The 18954-nt window shown below is 35.9% G+C and overlaps 2 protein-coding genes across 6 annotated transcripts in view; one reads left to right on the top strand and one right to left on the bottom strand.

Moving 5' to 3' along the window:
* The window catches only part of LOC105429404 (RAS oncogene family member Rab26), a 176215-nt gene that overhangs the window by 81591 nt on the left and 75670 nt on the right, over positions 1-18954 (top strand). The window lies entirely within an intron of this gene.
* Positions 1-18954, bottom strand: part of LOC105429402 (uncharacterized) — a 92320-nt gene that overhangs the window by 48758 nt on the left and 24608 nt on the right. For 2 of the 5 annotated variants that reach the window (XR_016138651.1, XM_089074084.1), the window contains exon 2: positions 17916-18112. Coding sequence is in view for 4 of the 5 variants with exons in the window: in XM_089074084.1 (XP_088930210.1) it covers positions 17916-18112 (197 nt within the window). In the remaining variant the exon portion in view is untranslated. Of the gene's footprint in view, positions 1-13228; positions 13577-17915; positions 18113-18954 lie in introns of those variants that run through there. The other 3 variants (XM_089074087.1, XM_089074086.1, XM_089074085.1) reach the window with 3 other exon arrangements.

Raw genomic sequence — 18954 nt, 5'->3', positions numbered from 1 at the left:
TGTCAGGAGGTACGCCGAACTTGGCGTACCCTCGGGACCAAGCTGAAAGTTAGGCCACTTTTTTCTGCTAGTTACACACACATACATACACACACACACACACACACACACACACACACACACACACGGGAGAGATACAATCACTCCAGTGCGTCTCATTGTAATCATTCTAATACCGATCAAATGTTTCTTCTCGTCGGCACTCAGGTGGGAATAGATATGATTCTGGTACACAATGTCACGTAATTGCAAGCCGATGGGTGTTGAGAACTTGTTACTTCCCATCGCACTATCCTCGTGATCGCGATAATATTACATGTATATAAGTATAAAGTTCCAAAGATAATCTGGAGCTCTAAAACTACCGTCCGTTATGTATCGTAAATGATCTTTCGCCAGAATTCTTTGTGATTAAGCAATGTACAACTATATATGCTAGAGTCATTTTCTTTAAATGAGTAACGTTTATAACAATAAATTGTAATAAATGCTTTTGTTATTCAAGGCGATTATTGCAATTTCTAAGAGAAATGAGAGAATTTTTGTTTTTAAGTATATTATGAATAAAATATTTAATAAATAATTTTGATAAATTTAATAAATGAAATTCCAATGTATAATTTATAAGATAATAATTTAAAAATTAAATAATACATAGTAAATAATACATTGTTATATAGTTAATTATTTGTGCACAGTATATATTATAGATGCCGATTGATGTGAAATAATGAGAATCTGGGTTTACTTCAAGTTGACAAACTAGTTTCATGTCGTCAAGCATGAATATATATCATTGTAGATCTCGGGACCCTTAAGAAAACCCTCGTTGGCAAATAAATATGAGTGGAGTAGGGATTGATCTCTTTCGTGATACATTGACATCAATAAGACGATTTGTAAAAAAAAGAAAGGAAGCAATTCGCTTTAGATCACCTTGTTAAGATCCATTTCCTTTTTCTTCCGTTCGAAAAGTTTTCTCTTTCTCAAACGTTTCGGACTCTCGTTAAATTTAACGAATCGATATATCACATCAGCGAATCTATATTTATTTAAATGCGCGACCAAAATTAAGATTCTCGTTTCTTGAACTCGCAAAATATCACGATTATTTTACCAGTGTCTCGTGATGGCATCGACCTCTTCTACGAGTACATCACCATTCGCGCGAATATAGATATCTCGATAATCTAATTATTTCCGTTCTGGAAAAACCTCGCTTGGGATAAACCGCGTCCGCATTGTCGGTTGGGGATTTCATTTTGAATTGCTTGAAAAATTTATACTCTCTCGATCAATTCTTACTACAATTGCAATCGTAGTAGTATTTTGGTCTTCGCGTTGAGATAAGCATGATCGTGTTCAAAAGCTTCAGGAGAGATTTATCGATGCCCTGGTCGATATCAATAACATCTTTTAGTTAAGTTATAACACATATCCGGCATTATTTAGCTGTATATCTTACTTTTTAGAAATATAATACGTATATGTAAATCGCAGAAAAAAAATGCATATTTATATTTTATGTACCAGCGCGATATCATTGTGATCAAGACAATCTATACTTTTCTCTTGTGTATCCATATATCTAAAATATATTTAAAATAAAATTATTAAAAAAGATTACATTTATTTAAAAAAGACACGAATTTATTTTACGAAAAGTATATTTCTGTGAAAGAGACTTGTTAAAGAGATTTGTTCATGAAAGACTATGCTCACGATAAAATATACTTGAAGAAAGAAATATATGTTATAGGGTTTCTTGATAGAGGGATTTTTAACATTTTCGTAAATTCGATTCGTATTTTAACATTTGTAGCTATTATATAATCATTCGATGTTCTTTATTCTCAATCAACGCTCGTAACTTTATGGTGCTACCGTGGGTCACCCGGTAGATTATCATTCTCATGTCAATACGGTTATCGGACTATTCGAAGATAATAGCCACTCAACGAGCCGACTCAAGTGGGCGTGCAGAAGGTTTTATTCTACCGTCGAATTTTTTCTGATATTTCGTACAAAAGTAATTTTCGAAAGACATGCTTTTTAAACTGAAAAAAATTACTTAGAAAACTAAAAGAAGTTTTGTTATGAATCATTATATATTTTTTTTAAACAACTGAGAATATTAGAATAATATAATAGCTATTTAAAATCACTTCTAATGTATTACTAATTATATTTTAATAATTTTAATATTTAACTGTATACATCTTTTTGAAGGAAAGTTCTTTAGTCTAATCTAAATTTAATTTCTTTAGTTGATATTAAAGACATGACATTTTTATTGTCCATATTGATAGGCGATTCGCGTTGATCGAACTCGATCAATCGTTTCGCATAGTTGGCTGAATCTTAATTCCCATATATAAGATTATTATTACGTTTCGAATGATATTTCCATCGCGATGCAATTAAAAATTTGCCGTGTTCTCTCAGCGAACAGATGAATATTTATACCAGACGTACATCACGCGCGTACCGTATTTACGAGGCGTCCGCGCTAGAAATATGGTTCAAAGTGTCACGTGCGTGCGTTTCAGCGACGACTATAAATACTCGCTCGGTGCGAGATTTGCCATAATTTATATAGCCCGAGCTCGCCGTAGTGTACCCGTAGTCTAATTCTCGCAGGATAATTATCACGCGCAGATATCACCGCGAAAAAACATGGCACGAACGATCGTCGATGGTGAGGAGAGAGAGATGACATATGTCATGAGAGGCTAGAACTCACTAGCGAGATCTCAAAATGCTAGTGCTTTATAACACGTCCACAGCATCGTCGCTCGTTTTCGACGTTTCTCGAATTACCGCGTCAACGGTAGGAAAAATAATTTATCGCGTTTTTACCGGAGACACAGAGACACGGTGCAACCAACCCAACATGTCTGTCAATCATGTCTGACTCGGGCTCTGGGATTTGACTTTACGAGCGACGTCGAGACTCGTCTCTTTTCTCCCGTTATTTTTCTCTCCCTCGGAATCTCTTGTCGGCGTAGTGAGTTAAATTATCATCAGTCTCAAAATCTAACTACGGGCATTCACGTGTTCGAGTCGAAATATGCAAAGTCGATAGCAACTAGCATAATGTAGGAAGCCGTTTGGTGGACGTTGCGGTGTCTCGGGGTCAAAGGTTGTCGGTGGCTCTACCACGAGTGGAGATAATGTACAAAAGTAATAACTTATTCTCACCGTGAAACCTGTATAATAGATGCCAATGTCAGGTTCTCCGTTGGAATCTGGATAAGCGGCAAACAATACCGATCTCGTATAATGATTATCCTTCACCTTCTGGATTCTGAGTTCGATGCATTAATTATGCATTTAATAATTACGCGAGTCATTTAATGCGTATTATTATGTATTCGCGTTTTGATGGATAATCGGATCACACATCATTAAAATATCTGAACATTTTTATTTGAAAAGCTGTCGTATAATATGCACGAATAAACGGTTTTATTAAAATATCTAAAAATTTGATTAGATATATATTTAAAAATTTAATTGGGCCATCAAAACAATTATGTATGCTTAAACATGAGAATAATATGACAAATTTGGCAACTTTTGATATTTTAGCAACTAGCTTGAGTAATATATAATTATTTTGATAGTCTAATAAAATTATGTTCATCTGGCAAGTCTATTTATTGATACAAGTTCGAAATTATCCGTGCGCGGCACACAACGCAATTCGTGACGTTAACGTTCCTGTTCGCAGTGCAGCTTCGTTGAATGCAAGTTATACGTGCCGCAACCGTTTACGTAATTGTGATTACGTGTCCTCATCTTAAAACACAATCTCAGTACACACGTATCTCGAATGCTTTGACTCGACAGGTTGTCTCGCTCATCCGATCACGCACTTGCGATGGTATGCAGGATTCGTGTGTGTACGTACGCATGTACGTGAGACGCACATCGTTTGACGTGCGCCATTAGTTACAGAATTTTCTACGGTCGTCCGGTACTGACCACGCCACATAATGGCGTATGCAAACTGGGTGGATAAAAAAAACCGGTTCCAGCGGCGCACAAAGTTGTGGGCCGAGAAAAAAAAAATATATATATATATATATGTATATATAAATATCGGTTCTTCGTTAAGATTCCACTTACATTGGCCCTCCTGACGCCATCCTTTCCTTTATCTTTTCGTTTCTTTCTTTTTTTCATCGTTTTTCTCGTTTCCATCTTGCGCGACTCGTCTCTTCATATTTTTCCCTCAATCCTCTCAATCATCTGTACGATACATTATGATGATTACGAAACACATCATTTTTCGATTACAGTCAAACGTCGCCAGATGTACTGTTTTCTCGGGAAATTCTCGCAAGATTATCTCCGCATTCCATCGATATGGCGATACCTAAGGTTGTATAATTTGAATCTGATATCTCATGTGCCGAGTGGTATTTCACGTGGAGGAGTCTCAACAATATTTAAGCACAATTGAAAACTTGACTCTAAGAAGACGAGACTTCAAGAAATAGTCTCTTTCTTTTCTTTCCTCCAATTAATTAACAGTGTGCATCTATGGAAATTGGACAGCGGAAATAATCTTTATAACATAAAATTTGCACATTGATTGAACAGATTGAAGCAAAATATTTTTCTATCGAGATTATTAAAGCGCCACAAAACGCATAGATGATAATTTGCATCTATGAAATGTGCGATTTAGAGAATCAGACTATTCATTCTCACTCGAATTTTTCATTTATTCGATCGGTAGGCACCAAATATATGTATACCTCGCGGAGGACTCCGCGAGGAAGGGATTTCCGTCGCAACTTCAAAAGAAGGCATACATTATCGTCTGGCAGTCGGCCAAGGAAATCGGTCTATCTCTGGCACGAGTTCGCTCTAGTATGTAACTAGGCCTGCAATATATTACGGGGGGACATATATGCGATCTCCGGCCTGCATTACTACGCAATGTCATTGTAACTGGAGATTTTCGTAAATTAACGCTACGTTATTCACACCTTCACTGTCGAGCTTAGTATCAAGCTCGTAACGTGAAACAGTTGTTGTCGTGGGTCTTAATTTGTATTAGAACGTGTTGATTTCCGCGTTGCCTGTCAGAGACGCGTCACAGACGTCGGCTCGCAGACGTTTCATCGAAATTATTCACCATGGCAAATTTAACATTAACATTCGTTTTATCCGCGCTATTTATTCGACTCTATTATTTCTAAACCGAATCATTAATTATACTTTTTTTACATAGGCAAGAATGATCTGTATCATAAAATATATATTTGCCAACTTTGCAGCATCGAAAATTCGAAAGGATATACCGGCATGTTCTAGAATATATATTCCACGCGGATCGTGTTTCTATTCATGTCTCGCGTGTCGCTTTCATTAATTTTAATGGCGAATCCGGCTTCCCTCTTTCTATCTTCTTCGTCGATAATCCCGTAGGTAGCTCGTTCGTTCGCCGAGTATGGCGCAACGCGCGGACACCGCCTGTGTACAGGCTTTTGTCATTAAATCCATCGGAATTTGCCGGGAAACGTATCTGCGAGATGAATAAAAGGGCATTAGTGTGGGATTTGTGCTTTACCCTTTATCTCGCGATACCGCATCGCGCTTTGCTCGTATCGCCGTATAACCGTGTGTAACCGAACTCACCACGCAAACGTGATCTGCGCAAATAATAATGAAGTAACGCACGATTTTCATGCCGTTACGTAACGTTGCACATATTAATTTTTCATATTCATCTTATAAAAAGTATAGCGAAGAGATCGCAACGATACAATCGCTTCATTTTAAGTCAGTTGCGCAGATCGTATGAAATACGATTTGTAATTATTCGATCTCGGAGCGAACTTCGACCTGACGCGCCCCGTATCTGAACAAGCTTGATGCGACGTCTAACAACATTATTCATCATGTCCACGAGATACAGACACATAAGACACGAGTCGAGGAAACATCGTCCATAGGAGGTAGGACGAGCATCCTCCCGATACGATCCGGTTACATTCCCGAGCGCATTCCGTCTACGCCTATGGCGACGTCGCCTCTCTCTAGGAGAGGAAGTTTATATATATCGGCACGAGATAATCGCGGTTGTTCGCGCAGTTGATTAAAGACAGGCAGGCGCGGGGAAGGCAAGAGCGCGCGCAAGCGAGGATGTCCTTATTTTCACGGCAGGAAATCGTCCGGACTAACAAATGAAAATAGCTTGGTATAGAGAGGTATAGAGAGCGAGAGAAAGAGACGGAGAAAGAAAATTTATCTTCCGGCACGTTTGACTACTGGCTTCAACTGCCGCGCCTACCGGCTCTTTTATTGCCCGACTTTCTCGGCTCTTCGGTTAACTACAATATGGTGACCGGTCTTTTCTACCGTCGTGGTTCGTCTTATGATCAAGAGCAAATTTCTTCATATTTAAACTGCAATTGCATCTGCGCGAAAACGAATAAAATTCCTTTCACGGAAAACTTTGCGAAATTAATCATCGCAAAAATATCTTAATAAAAGTATCTTATTACGATTGGAAATTAACATGAAAATTTCAAATAATCTGCAAAACGATATAAAATAAAAAATATAGACTTTTTCCAAAAAAAAAAATAGTCAAAACGCAAAAACAATAGTCATAAGCTTTTAATTATTTCTTTTTAATATTTCTTCTTAAAAATATTAAAATCATGTTATCTGAAAGGATTAAAGGATTTTTCTGCACAATGGCAGATTTAAAGTTTTACGATTCTTAAGCGGAGAACAATTTTTTAGCAATTTTGCGATATCTGATTAGAACGACATACTCAATTATTAAAGTATTTTTACCATTACTGAGAACTAAACTAAAAAAAACGTTTTAAATTGTAAAATTTTGAAATGGAATATACTTAAACGTAAATTGGGCGTAAGTCTGATGATATTTTAATGATTAATGTCAATTTGTTGCGATATTGATAAGAATAACTAGAAGATGCGAGGTAATAATTTACTGAATTTTCCCATATCATCGGACAATAATTGCATTAATCGTTGACGATTAATAGAATTTTGTAATTTTTAGTTTATTCATTTGGTTGGGCTCGGTGATTAGTATTTATTTCCTATTTTACAACGAATGATCGATGCGGCATGTAGAAAAAAAATTAATTTTTCTCATTGTAGCGCGCTAGAAAAGGTTAACAACGTTCGCTGTTCCCGTAATTGATTCGACGTTCGTCGATCGCGAATTGACTTTCACTCGCGAGAATGAAATGCTTTCCAACGAGTATCGTCACAGCATTAACGAATGAGTGAATTAGCACGCGCAAGAGAAGCAACGTCATATCGCGTAACACGCTGCGTAGTGTAAAATCTCACTCGTTATCGTTGCCGCTAAATAACAATAATGTCGATGAAACGTCACGCCCACGAACGCTTATCTCGTTCAACAAACCGTTGCGCGCGTTCGCCTTGAGCAAACTGTCTCTAGTACGTTGATAGCGCAGAATAATAGACAGTAGAGCAACAACAATGTAGCGAAACGTTATTATTTCTCCTAACAAATCTTTTATATTCTTTGTTTTCCGCATTTACATTTTCATCTGATCAAATATTAGTTTATAATTGAAGCACTAATTAATGATATAATTCTAACTAACAGACTTTGTAAAATAAAAGAAAGTTTTTAAAAATTCTAATTTTAATAAATAGATGTATTAATGTATATTAATAATACAAGATAACAATAACTGAAATTAGTTATACATATACTTATACCACTATTATTTGTTAAAATGTGTAATAAATTAATTTGATCATCCAGTATTGAATCATAAACCATGCAATCTTATAAAAGTTTTATTTTGATATAAAAAGAAATAAGAGGAATGCTAGAGATAAGAAAGCCTTGTTATAATGTAGATCTATATCATTTTTCCGCCATCACAAATGAATATTCTACAATCAATATTATATAGTGACAAATTAGAATATTCGTTTGGCAACAAAATTGTTTGCCGTTTGTGATGAACGGCAGATCGAAATGAGATCGTGATAAAGATCGTTTATTTTCGTATAAAGTCCAAGTCGTTCTTGTCTTTTGTAACGAAAGCAATATGCGTCAAACTCGTTTGATAACAGTCGGGTTGAGTGAATTGTGAAAAAGCATGCGTAACTTATTTATCGCGATACCGCTGATGTCTTGTCCGCGTACCAAGGAGTGTTGCCAGGCGATCGATAAGTCCACGTACTAGAAAATTGCGCACGGGCACGAACACACATATTCCCTCCTTCTTCTCTCTCTTATCGACTTGACGCTTTCGCATCCACTCGCATACTCGGTATCATTTCAGCGAAATACGGCACTGGCTTTAAACGTGCGTTTGCAACCGCAGCCTCTTTCAGCCTGGCCTGGCTAAGCGTTTTGTCACCAGATAGAGATACTTACTCGTCGACCAGTATACGTCGTGCGAATGAAATGAATTCTGATTCTTTCGTTCGTTCTTGTAAGATCGCCGATGTCAATATCACTAATACTTACATATGTTACATATGTTAGAAATGATAAACTACTTTTCAATAGTTAACAAAACTTTTCAATGGTTAAAAGTTCGACAGAGATTACAAAACGTATCTCAATTTTTTGTGTGAATGTCAAGACTAATTATTTGTTATCAAGATCTTTCTTGTTTTTATTGCATTTTTCCATAAAATTATTGATAATTTTTCTTATCAAATGTAATAAGCACATTTTGCAATGTATGGGGACGATGATGTTTGATTTACGTTTCGTTCAGAGTTGAATTGAAAAATGTATCTTTGCCGACTGGATAATATTTCCTCTTCCGTCTCCTCTTTCATAGTTCGCCGTGGTACAGATCGAAGCTACGTCCTGTCAGGATGAATTCTCTACTTTTTCTGCTATCGAATGTGAATTTATTTGACGTACGACGCGTCCGTGAATATACGGGCTACTGCAATTTCAATGCGGCTGCATAAATTTCGTCCGATACCGGCGAAAAAAACCGTAAACGCAATATCGATGTTGCAAATACGCTGTTGTAGTCGAGGCGGTTGCGCCCATTCGCATAATGAATTATTACGCGGTATTGTTACGAGCGATGCCCTTCTCTTTCACAGAGATCTCGAAATAACATGTTATTGTGACCTCGATCGTGTTCCATCACGATCATAGCGTTTCGATCATAGATTCGCTCATTGCTTGGCTCATCGCCCGATTTTCATTCGACTTTCTCGTTGTACCAGCACGTTGTTGCATCTTTGCAGCTGGACATATATATATATATATATATATATATATATATATATATCTTTACACATCGCATATGTGTAGACCGTTCGTAAACGATATGTCTTCCGATGACGATACAAGCCGAGCTTCTAGCATTAGGAACGTACAACGTATTCGTTATTATCTTGATATTAATTCTTTCCTGTCGCTATGGACATCTACAGATCGAAGAATTCTTTTATATTTCTAGAACCGTCCGTCTATAGATGTCCGATTATCATCTGTAATGTACTATAGACATCCTATTAAGTCGTCGCATAAAATGTCGATTTCATATCAGCGATTTTCAAATAATTCCCGTGAAAATAGGAGATACATAAATATAATTGATGAGAGAAATATAAACGTCTATAGAAGACGAGGAAAAATGCTATTACATTATTCATACTGCTATGTAACAAGTATACTATATATACTAGATATTAACATAAGATGTAACATAAGAGATAAGGTGAAAACCTTAAGATTTAACAACTCTTTCTCAGTTTTGTGATGACACAACAATGATCTATTATTAAATTCTTACTTATCATTCGTTAAAATTGAAAAATTGATATATAAATTAAAATTTTTTAAATTTATATTTTTAAGAGCGCGTAAATTTTGTTATTTTATTTTTATATGTTGATCATCATGTTCATTAAAATGATTTAGAAATGAATAAGATGATGAAAAGTCAATTTAGGTGGATTCTTTTATGATTTATAAATAATTTTATAAACTTCTTATCATTTTAATATTACAATATTATAATACGATAAAAAGAAATTTGAATAGAAAATAAAACATTATTCTAAAAAAATTACAAACAATAAAATAAAAAAAATTTATACATACACAATTGTTAATAGCTTAGAAAAGTTAGCAATTGATTATTTTACTTATTTCGTCATCTTAACCCTTTTTCTTTGATTTATATTCGCGTGGCATAAATGTATTCTTTGCAAAGAATTGGCAAAATCTATGGAGAAAAATTTACAACGACCTCGATTATACCACCCGCGAGAGAACATTGTAGAGACGATATGTAATTAAGATTCATCGAGAAACGCGCTTGGTAATCGCTTGTAATCGCATCGCTTGATTAGGGCAATAATTAGCGGCGCTTCTCTGATTACGCGGGTACTCCTGTACTCTTTGGTCTGGAGCTCTGCGAGAGGGGTGGAGCAGGGGTACCATCGATACGATGCCGCCGTTGCCGCCGCGGAAAGGGGGCCGGTATCGCGTGACTCCGGGCCCCAGGGGATCCCTCGGTCCGAGAACCAATAAAAGGGGAGGCTCCCGACCATATTTAAGGCTAACCGGATTCATTAGAATAAGGAACGAGGGGATCGCACGATCTACGCGCTACGGCCGTACGTAGTGTAAACCGAAGAAAGGGTCTCAGTTCCCCGCCAAGTATACTCCTACGCAAAGTGTATTCGAGGGCACGTGTTATGTCAAACATATTGGATAATGACAGATCTTTCTGAGAAATGCTGCACTTCATTTTTGTCTTTTTGGATTGAAGACAGATGAAGAAGATGCGGTTAAGTAAACAACAAAAACAAGGGAAATATAGAAAACATTGTACGTATCTTAGAAAAGTTCAATTTTCAAAGCTTTTTCTATCGACCAACAACTGTTTTTTTATTGAAAAAGTATATATCCTGTATATTTCCGATTTTTCCTTTATTTTCAATCTCATTTAGAATTTTCATATCTGATTTTGATACTTTGATCTATTAGATCGAGTTAATGATCTCTTTTGGCACTACTTAATACCACAATTTCTATTTAGAATAATAAGAATCTATGAAAGATAATCCCTATTTTGAAAAATTCCTATTTTGAATTTCAAAATAAAAAATTATTTATTCAAATTATTTATTTCAAAAGTAGATGTTCAATTTATTTAAATTCCTCTATTACACAATTTTAAAATTCATAAATTTTACAATTAAAATCAAAAATAGAAATACAATTTCGAGTTAACATATATATTGCGTGTCACAAAGTATATCAGTTTTTTGTATTATCATAAAGTTAATCATAAGCTCAATTAATCAGCAAATATTTAAATTGTATTTTATTCACATTATTTAAAATTTATCTTATTCTTATTATTTGATATCTTTGAATGCATTTCTGCACACATATACTCACGCGCGCTTTATCCAGAGAAAGGTTGTGAAATATTTAATAATATTTAAATCAACAATTTTATATACTTTAATACAAAAAAAGTTTTTTATTTCGTGCACAATTCTTCTCTAAGATTCCAATTTATTAATGCCCAACTTTCTTGGCATAACATTCTCTGATATCGATCATCGACTAGCTGTTGAATTCTTTACTCGTTTCGGAATACCAAAATATACTTATTTGTCATATCTAACACGATGTGCAATCGTGCCACGTTTATTTAGATAGATAAGAAAGACATGTAATTTGATTAAATCGACTTGTCGCAGTCAAATCCTTGCGAGATTGATTAAAAAGTCAGTCGATTTAAGGCCAACGTATCATACGACGCATTCTAACGAAAGTCGGATCAGGGGAGGCACCCCCTCCCCCGTTCCTCCAATCAGCAACGCGCATGAAAGTGCCGCGTCGTTTCGTGTACCATCCCAACGTCCTGCTTCTCTGATCCTTCACCAAGGATTCTATTGTCCTTAGCGATCATCGGCACGCGAGCACGCTCTCTCGAATCCGCTTATCCTTCTAACCTGTCGTATCCTTCCCTCCTATAGCGTGTCGAGAAACGAATTTTTTTTTCTTTTATTACCGTACATCTGCCTGTGACTTCTGACCGCTCGATCCCTACGCAGAAGCGGAAATCCTCTCTCGTGCTATCCTGGTAAATATTGGCACGTGGTAGCACGAGGAGCGAGCTCGAAACTGTTCCAAAGCCGGGAGATCGGTTGAGTTCTCGAAGGTCTACTTGGCGACGCATGAGTATGAGTTTCTCTAGGAGGGAGGAGCGAAAAGCACCTGTTATCCTGCGCCAGGACGACTCCGCGCCCGGAGTCGGGCTTCCGGATCGATCGTGCTCAGTCGCATGTAAAGTTATTAAATATAATCACGCCGCGACGTGAGTCACCTCCTTTGCAACGTTCATCGCTCCCCTTGAGAATGCTCGGATTAATCTCGGGATGAAGTTTGAAAGATGAAGATCTTGAATTTTGTCCTCTTACATTGTTGTCCCGTTTGCAGCCAGTAGCTTGTACTTTTTCACATTACGACTGACCAACGATATTTAGTTTGATGTCTGCAGCTCGATAACTCGTATAATTCGTAATAATATCCTCAATTAACTAATAGATATTATGATTAACTAATAGAATATTTAACGAAACATAGGAAAGAAATGTTTTCAGTATCGCTCGAAAAAAGTGATTTGCTATCAAATCAAATATTAAAAATTTAAACTGCTGCATTTGATATTTTGTATATCGAAAAATTAAATTATGTAAATAAAAGATACATATAGTGTATTTGTATGGAAAATTTCAGGATTTGCAGAATTTTAGTAGCGATAATTTTCAGAATGTTTAGTTATGGAGGCGATTAAACCTTCGTTTTTTGGTTTGCAATAATTAAGGGTTCTTCGGCAAGTAAGGTTAACGAGCTGCTAACGAGTAGTCGCAAACAGGTCGATTATCACAATCAATGATGCATAAAGATGCATGGCCATGAACAAGCATTTCCAAAATTTTAGTAGTCATGCTTTTTAGAAAATTATAAATTTTATTATTGCGATCATAGATTATTAACGAATTTTATTATATTTGTGATCATTGCGTCTAGACAAATATTTAAATTTAAAATAGTTAATTATTATGCGTATTATAAGAAATTGCGAATGAGAGATTCCTTGTTACATTTATGAATAATTTTATCCATGTTGTATACGAATGAAAAAAGAAAACAAAAAAGTTTCTAATATTTAAAAATTTCGGCACATTTAAAAATTCCATATTTAATTTATTATTTGAATGACACGTACAAGTAAAAATCTATGCAAGTATATTTAGAATCCAATGTGATAAATTTCAGAATTAACATAAGCGTTATGTATATCAATACAATATTCACAAGTTTTCATTTTCCCTTTTAATGTTGCTGCTTGAAGTGCCTCGTGGAGAGATCACCAGTAACACTCTTCTAAAACCTGAAGCTTCTCCCCTTTTTTTCCAGAGAAAACCACGGTCTCTGCTTGTGCGGTTTTAATGAATTTCATGTAAAGCCAGCTGCTCTCCAGACTCAGTGACATAACTTTAAGTGGCGAGTGTCTCCTGTTTCCTTATAAACCTATTTGTGAATTTAAAAAAATTATGTCATGTCTATTAATCAATTACAATAAACATTTTGTTTATTAATTAATTTGTTAAATAACCGAACAATTTTTAAAATTTGTTTGCGTCACGAGTATCAGTTATACTCGTGTTGTAGTACTTCCATAGTTACATCATTTTGACATATATGTCCTTTTTTCTGAATATCTCTTTTATCGTTAATCATCGTTCTTACAAGTTTTCAATATTTACGTTATATTCCTCACGGTTATCTATGTTCGAGAGCTTCGATGGCGTGAGCAACGGGAACAAAGTAGCTTCGTTAAATGCAAATCGCTTCTGGAAGCGACCCAACAAAGAATATAAAGGACGTACGAGAGTAAAAGGCATAGCCGGTGATATTTTCGCATGACAGATTCGGGCGTTATCTTCGAGACGCAATTATCGATCGGCGTTTGGTTTCTCCTCTCTCAGATCGTTTCATTTCGTCGAAATATAATATGAGAATTACGTAGGAAATAGAGAAAAATTTTTTCACACAATTAAATTCTCACAACATTTACGTATTTCACGAAATTCATGTGTTTATCTGTTATTATCTGTTATTATCGCGTTCTATTTATTTGGCATATGTTCGATTATATAAATTTAAAATGTGAGACAGCAACAATATCAAAATACCGAGGTTGTAAAGGTAGAAGATGAAAATGGAGATAGCGCCGGATAAGCGCCGGCGCCAAGCGTGATTCAGTCGATAAACACCGAGTCAAACATCCTCGTCGGACCATCCTTTTGACCGCGATAAAGCCCAATGATGCAAAACGCAACGAGGGTGACACAGAAGGGGATTTTATGAGGATTGAATGATGGTGAATTCATAAAGAGTGACGAACATCCTTTAATCATTGATGAGGTTTTTGTCACGATATACGTCATGGTAATCTATCAGACAATCTAATTTTAAAATAAAACATTAACAATTCTATAGAAATTAACTAAATTTTAACGGACGACTTTAGAAAAATAAATTATTATTGAAGTATGATGATGATTAAAGAAAGACTGAAAAATCAAAGCTATATATAAAGTATAATTGAAGAGCTTCAGAACGTCTTAAATTCATATCTTTAAAGAAAGGAAATTATAATTTTAAATGTGAAATTGAAATTTCACATTTAATTGTTGAAATTAATATTGATATTTCGCGATTTTATGAAGTAAAATCTTTGTTTTCCAACAATATTGACTATTGAAAGTAATCTATTTTTGTAGAAAATAACCTATTTTTGTCACATTGCAATGCTATTTCCAATTACGATCGAAAATGTTTTAAAATATTTAAAACATTTGTTCATTTCCAAAACTGTTTCTTGTCTTCTTTTAAGTTGAAAATATAAATACGATACAATTTGAAACAAAAAAATAGACAGGAAAAAATAGATTGACAGTTATATCCTCGATTTCTAATGCTCGTAATTATTCGCGATGGAATTGACAAATTCTCAGGCTCACATCGAAAGTGATATGGCATCGCGATGATCAAAATGACTAAGTTATGCCCTAAGTCCATATGGTAGCACAAACATCATTCTTTTTTTTTTTGTTTCGGGTTCACTATAAGTTTCATTCCAGCATTCCAAGCGTGTCCGTCGAGTAAACCGAGCAATTTAGCTCATCGCGGCAAACATACGTGCAGAATTACTTGTACGTTCTTTCACATAAGTCGCTTCACACAGCAAAAGATATTTCTTTTCCACGACACTCATTTTAAATCACTTAGTGGTCGATCTCTCGATCGGCGCTTACATCTTGTATTCTTCTAAAGTCATGAATTATATAGTATCTGAAAGAGACTTATCTAAAATTAGTTCGTGTACTTGATATAAATAAAGTTTATTAGGTACAGAATATATTTGATGCAGTTTTTTAACGCATACACGGAAAAAATGGAAAACCAAACTAATAAGACGCTCAAGCATGATGATAATTCTACAAAAACTTTTGATATTCCAGTAATCAATTTGAATATAATTATCTTAATAGCTCAACAAATTTATTTTTAGATCTGTCTAACCAAATTTTTAGATACTTCAACAAAAAATTTTTTGTTTTTTTGTGTATAACATATTCGTCTAATATTTAGACAATAACAAATTAAAAATTTTTCGAATATATGAATATACCACACATTATATTATTTCACTGAAATCTAAAACATCAAAAGTATGACAATGACAATGTGTTCCGAAGCTTTCATGATCGCACAACAATTTCCAATTAACTTGAAATATGCACATAAATAAAAGCTAAATCGCTTCGTGTTACGATAAGCTACGAGCTAAACGCGTCATCGCCGTTGCCTTCCTATAATCCTGAATTTAGTTGTTAGTTGCTAACGACGGCTGAGATGGAAAGTTAACGAGGGAATTTACGCAACTTTCTCTATACAAAAGTGACGAGACGAGACTAGGCGAGGTAGGCGACAACGTTAATGCGGGACCGAAATAACTGAGATTTATTTCGCGAGGGGATAGCAAACCGGAACCGTTTGGCGCTAAACCCCGTTAAGCGATGCTGGCGCGTATATAAACACCCGCTTGTGGCGGATATGCTTAGCGCCGCATATCTTTGCGTTCTCGATGCACAACGCCACGTATAGCTAACTCGATTTATCGTGTGGCTAAGAGTCGTCGTACTTGTTCGATCGAGAGAATGATTCCACATAAAGCTGTTCATCGATATCTCGGAAGAAAATGAATATATATATATATATGTCGCTTCTATTCTCTTCGTACATACATAACAGAAACTTGTTTAATGTGAATTTGCTTTTTTAATCTCCATTCTTTTCTCAATCAAGGATCGATTTCGCGCTCTAATGAAAAATCACGATTCATCGTCAGGTAATCGACATGAGATTGGTCAGTAGCAAGATCAGTCAAATATCTTAGGAAACATCACGCACATACGCGTGCGAGTGCTGTTGTGAATAACATTTGTAGGGCATTCGAGGTTGCGAATGTGGCGATTGTGGGCGTCCGAGGGATCGAAGGAAGGGTCCGTGATAGGACCCGCATGCGGTTGGAGTGGGACGACGTTGGTGTGGGACGGTACCGTGCGATACCTGCGAAGGTAGTACGGGAGCCAACAGTTAGCGCCAGACGGTCAAAAACTCGCCGGACCGGCTGCCGCTGCGCGGGCCTCTCCTCTTTTTCTGCTCGTCGCTCGCTTTCTTTTGCGCCGCGCGCAAACACCGTGCGATGTTACGTATCTTTGGGATTCGGGACGTTCCATTCATACTGGTTTACCTTTGAGCGCGCACCCTCGGAGAAGACACGACCGCGCGCGATTACCGAGAACGATTACCGAACGATTTCCTATTTATTTCGATTTCAAGATACATCAAATCAGATATATCAAAATCATTTCCATTGTTACTACTGTATATACGCGACAAATAAAATATTGTTATATTTGTCGACGCGTTTTCCTCATATATCGAGTTTACGATTAACGAAATTATAAGCAAATAAACGTTTTAATTCTGGTAGCCTCGGGGATCATCCGATTATGACTAAATCAATGTAATATTATCCTCACATATACCGTTAATTACTACGTTAAAGACGTATATGTAACAATTGTACAATTTATATTAAATAATACATTATATGATTAATATTAATAATATAGGATATGTATCGCTGTGTACGAAATTAAGATGGTACATTCATTGCAGTAGAGCATATATCATATTAAGAGATATAGATACCTATTAATTTGAATTCAATTAATTAAATTTCATCCATCCGCTTTATTCTTCATTTTATTTTTCTTTCAGTTTCGAAATGCTGTTGTCAGCTTAAGATGACAATAAATATTTCACATAGCACATAAATCAAGAAGTAAATAAAGGAATCAAAAAGGAAAGAATTAAATAGTCACTTTTAATGTTAAAAATGAGGCAACGAAGATACAGATCTAAGTTTCTTTTTTCAGTCATTCAATGAATTAAGTTCGGTGGGTACGAGTTTTAAAATGAAAAGATGCAGAGGGTATCCTCGTGATAATGTTATACCGGCCGGAAAGAGCCCTCCGTGTTCATAGAGCCGACATGGCGAGAGAGATCGAGCGAGAAAGAGCGAGAAGAAGATGAAACGGGGTAGGAAGAGTGTGGCGAGAAGCGACAGGAAGAGCTAGGCTCCCTTTCCTCTCATGATTCTCCCCAAATTTGCATGCGGGGCCGCCTTGGACCGGTCGAGATATCGATTCGCAGGTGGCTGCCCAAGGGGATCGCTTACAATACGATTTATTACGGAGGACCACCTGCTCGTAGAAATCTCAAATCGCATTACCTGAACGTCGCCATCGCCGGGTAATGACGAAGATACGTTTCTTCTCTGCGCTTCTTCCCACGAATCTTCATTAAGACCTTTCCCTGATCTTCGCGTGTCTCTCGCAAAGCCGGCTTCCCTGGATCGCACGCGCGATCTTTCTCTTTGTTTCCATTCTTGGAAAGTAAAGTCACCTGGACATCGAGAGATCTAAAATACTTTTATAAATTTTATTTTATATTTTATTTTTTCCATTATACTTGATAGTTATTTCAAACAAATCTTCAATGATTTCGAGCCGTTGGTTACACAAAAGACATTTAAAAAGGCATTAATTATTGTGGATTGTATACAAGATATTGCTTCAGTTTATTAAAAAAAATTAAATAAAAATTAAATAATTTGCTTTCCATTTCTTGTAAAAATACTTGTTTAGACTTGTTTAGCTTGAATCTAAACAAGAGTTAGATTCAAGCTAGATTTACAATAATTTACAAGTCGAAGTAAAGCGAGTTTACGATAGTTAAAAATGATCTTGAAAAACGAGACGGGAGTCGATTTATTCGAATATCTGGAATATGCTGGATACGATAGTGATATAATAGGTTCAATAAACGAGAGAGAGAGTTCCAGTTTATGGTTACGACATATCGGTAGCGATATCGTTTTCAGGACTTTATGATTATTGAACTTTCCGAAGAAAATAGGATTTATTTGCAAAGTTTGACAATGACAGTTGTCTATAATCTGTTCAGTATTGTCTGTTCAATTTGACTTCGACCACTTGTCTTTCCCAGCTGATCGAAGCGTGCACAAAATGTGCGGCGAAATTGATTTTATTTTCCAAACTTGACGGTTGAGAATAATAAAAGGTTCTTGTATGAAAATGTAAAAAAACATATAAAGAGATGCAGGCAATGCGTTATATTACGTGTTTTATCACATTTCTATTAATTGTTGATTTTTGCATCGTGACAAATGCATCGATGTAGCATTTCGTGCATTGAATACATCCTCATGAATCACTTTGACCGATATCGAGTCGAACGTGCGAGTCTCC

The sequence above is a fragment of the Pogonomyrmex barbatus genome, unplaced genomic scaffold (genome assembly GCF_055798465.1).
Source record: "Pogonomyrmex barbatus isolate J1 unplaced genomic scaffold, ASM5579846v1 scaffold16, whole genome shotgun sequence".
Classification (NCBI taxonomy): domain Eukaryota; kingdom Metazoa; phylum Arthropoda; class Insecta; order Hymenoptera; family Formicidae; genus Pogonomyrmex; species Pogonomyrmex barbatus.
Note: the sequence above shows the minus strand (reverse complement) of the source record. Positions and strands in the feature narration are given on the sequence as shown.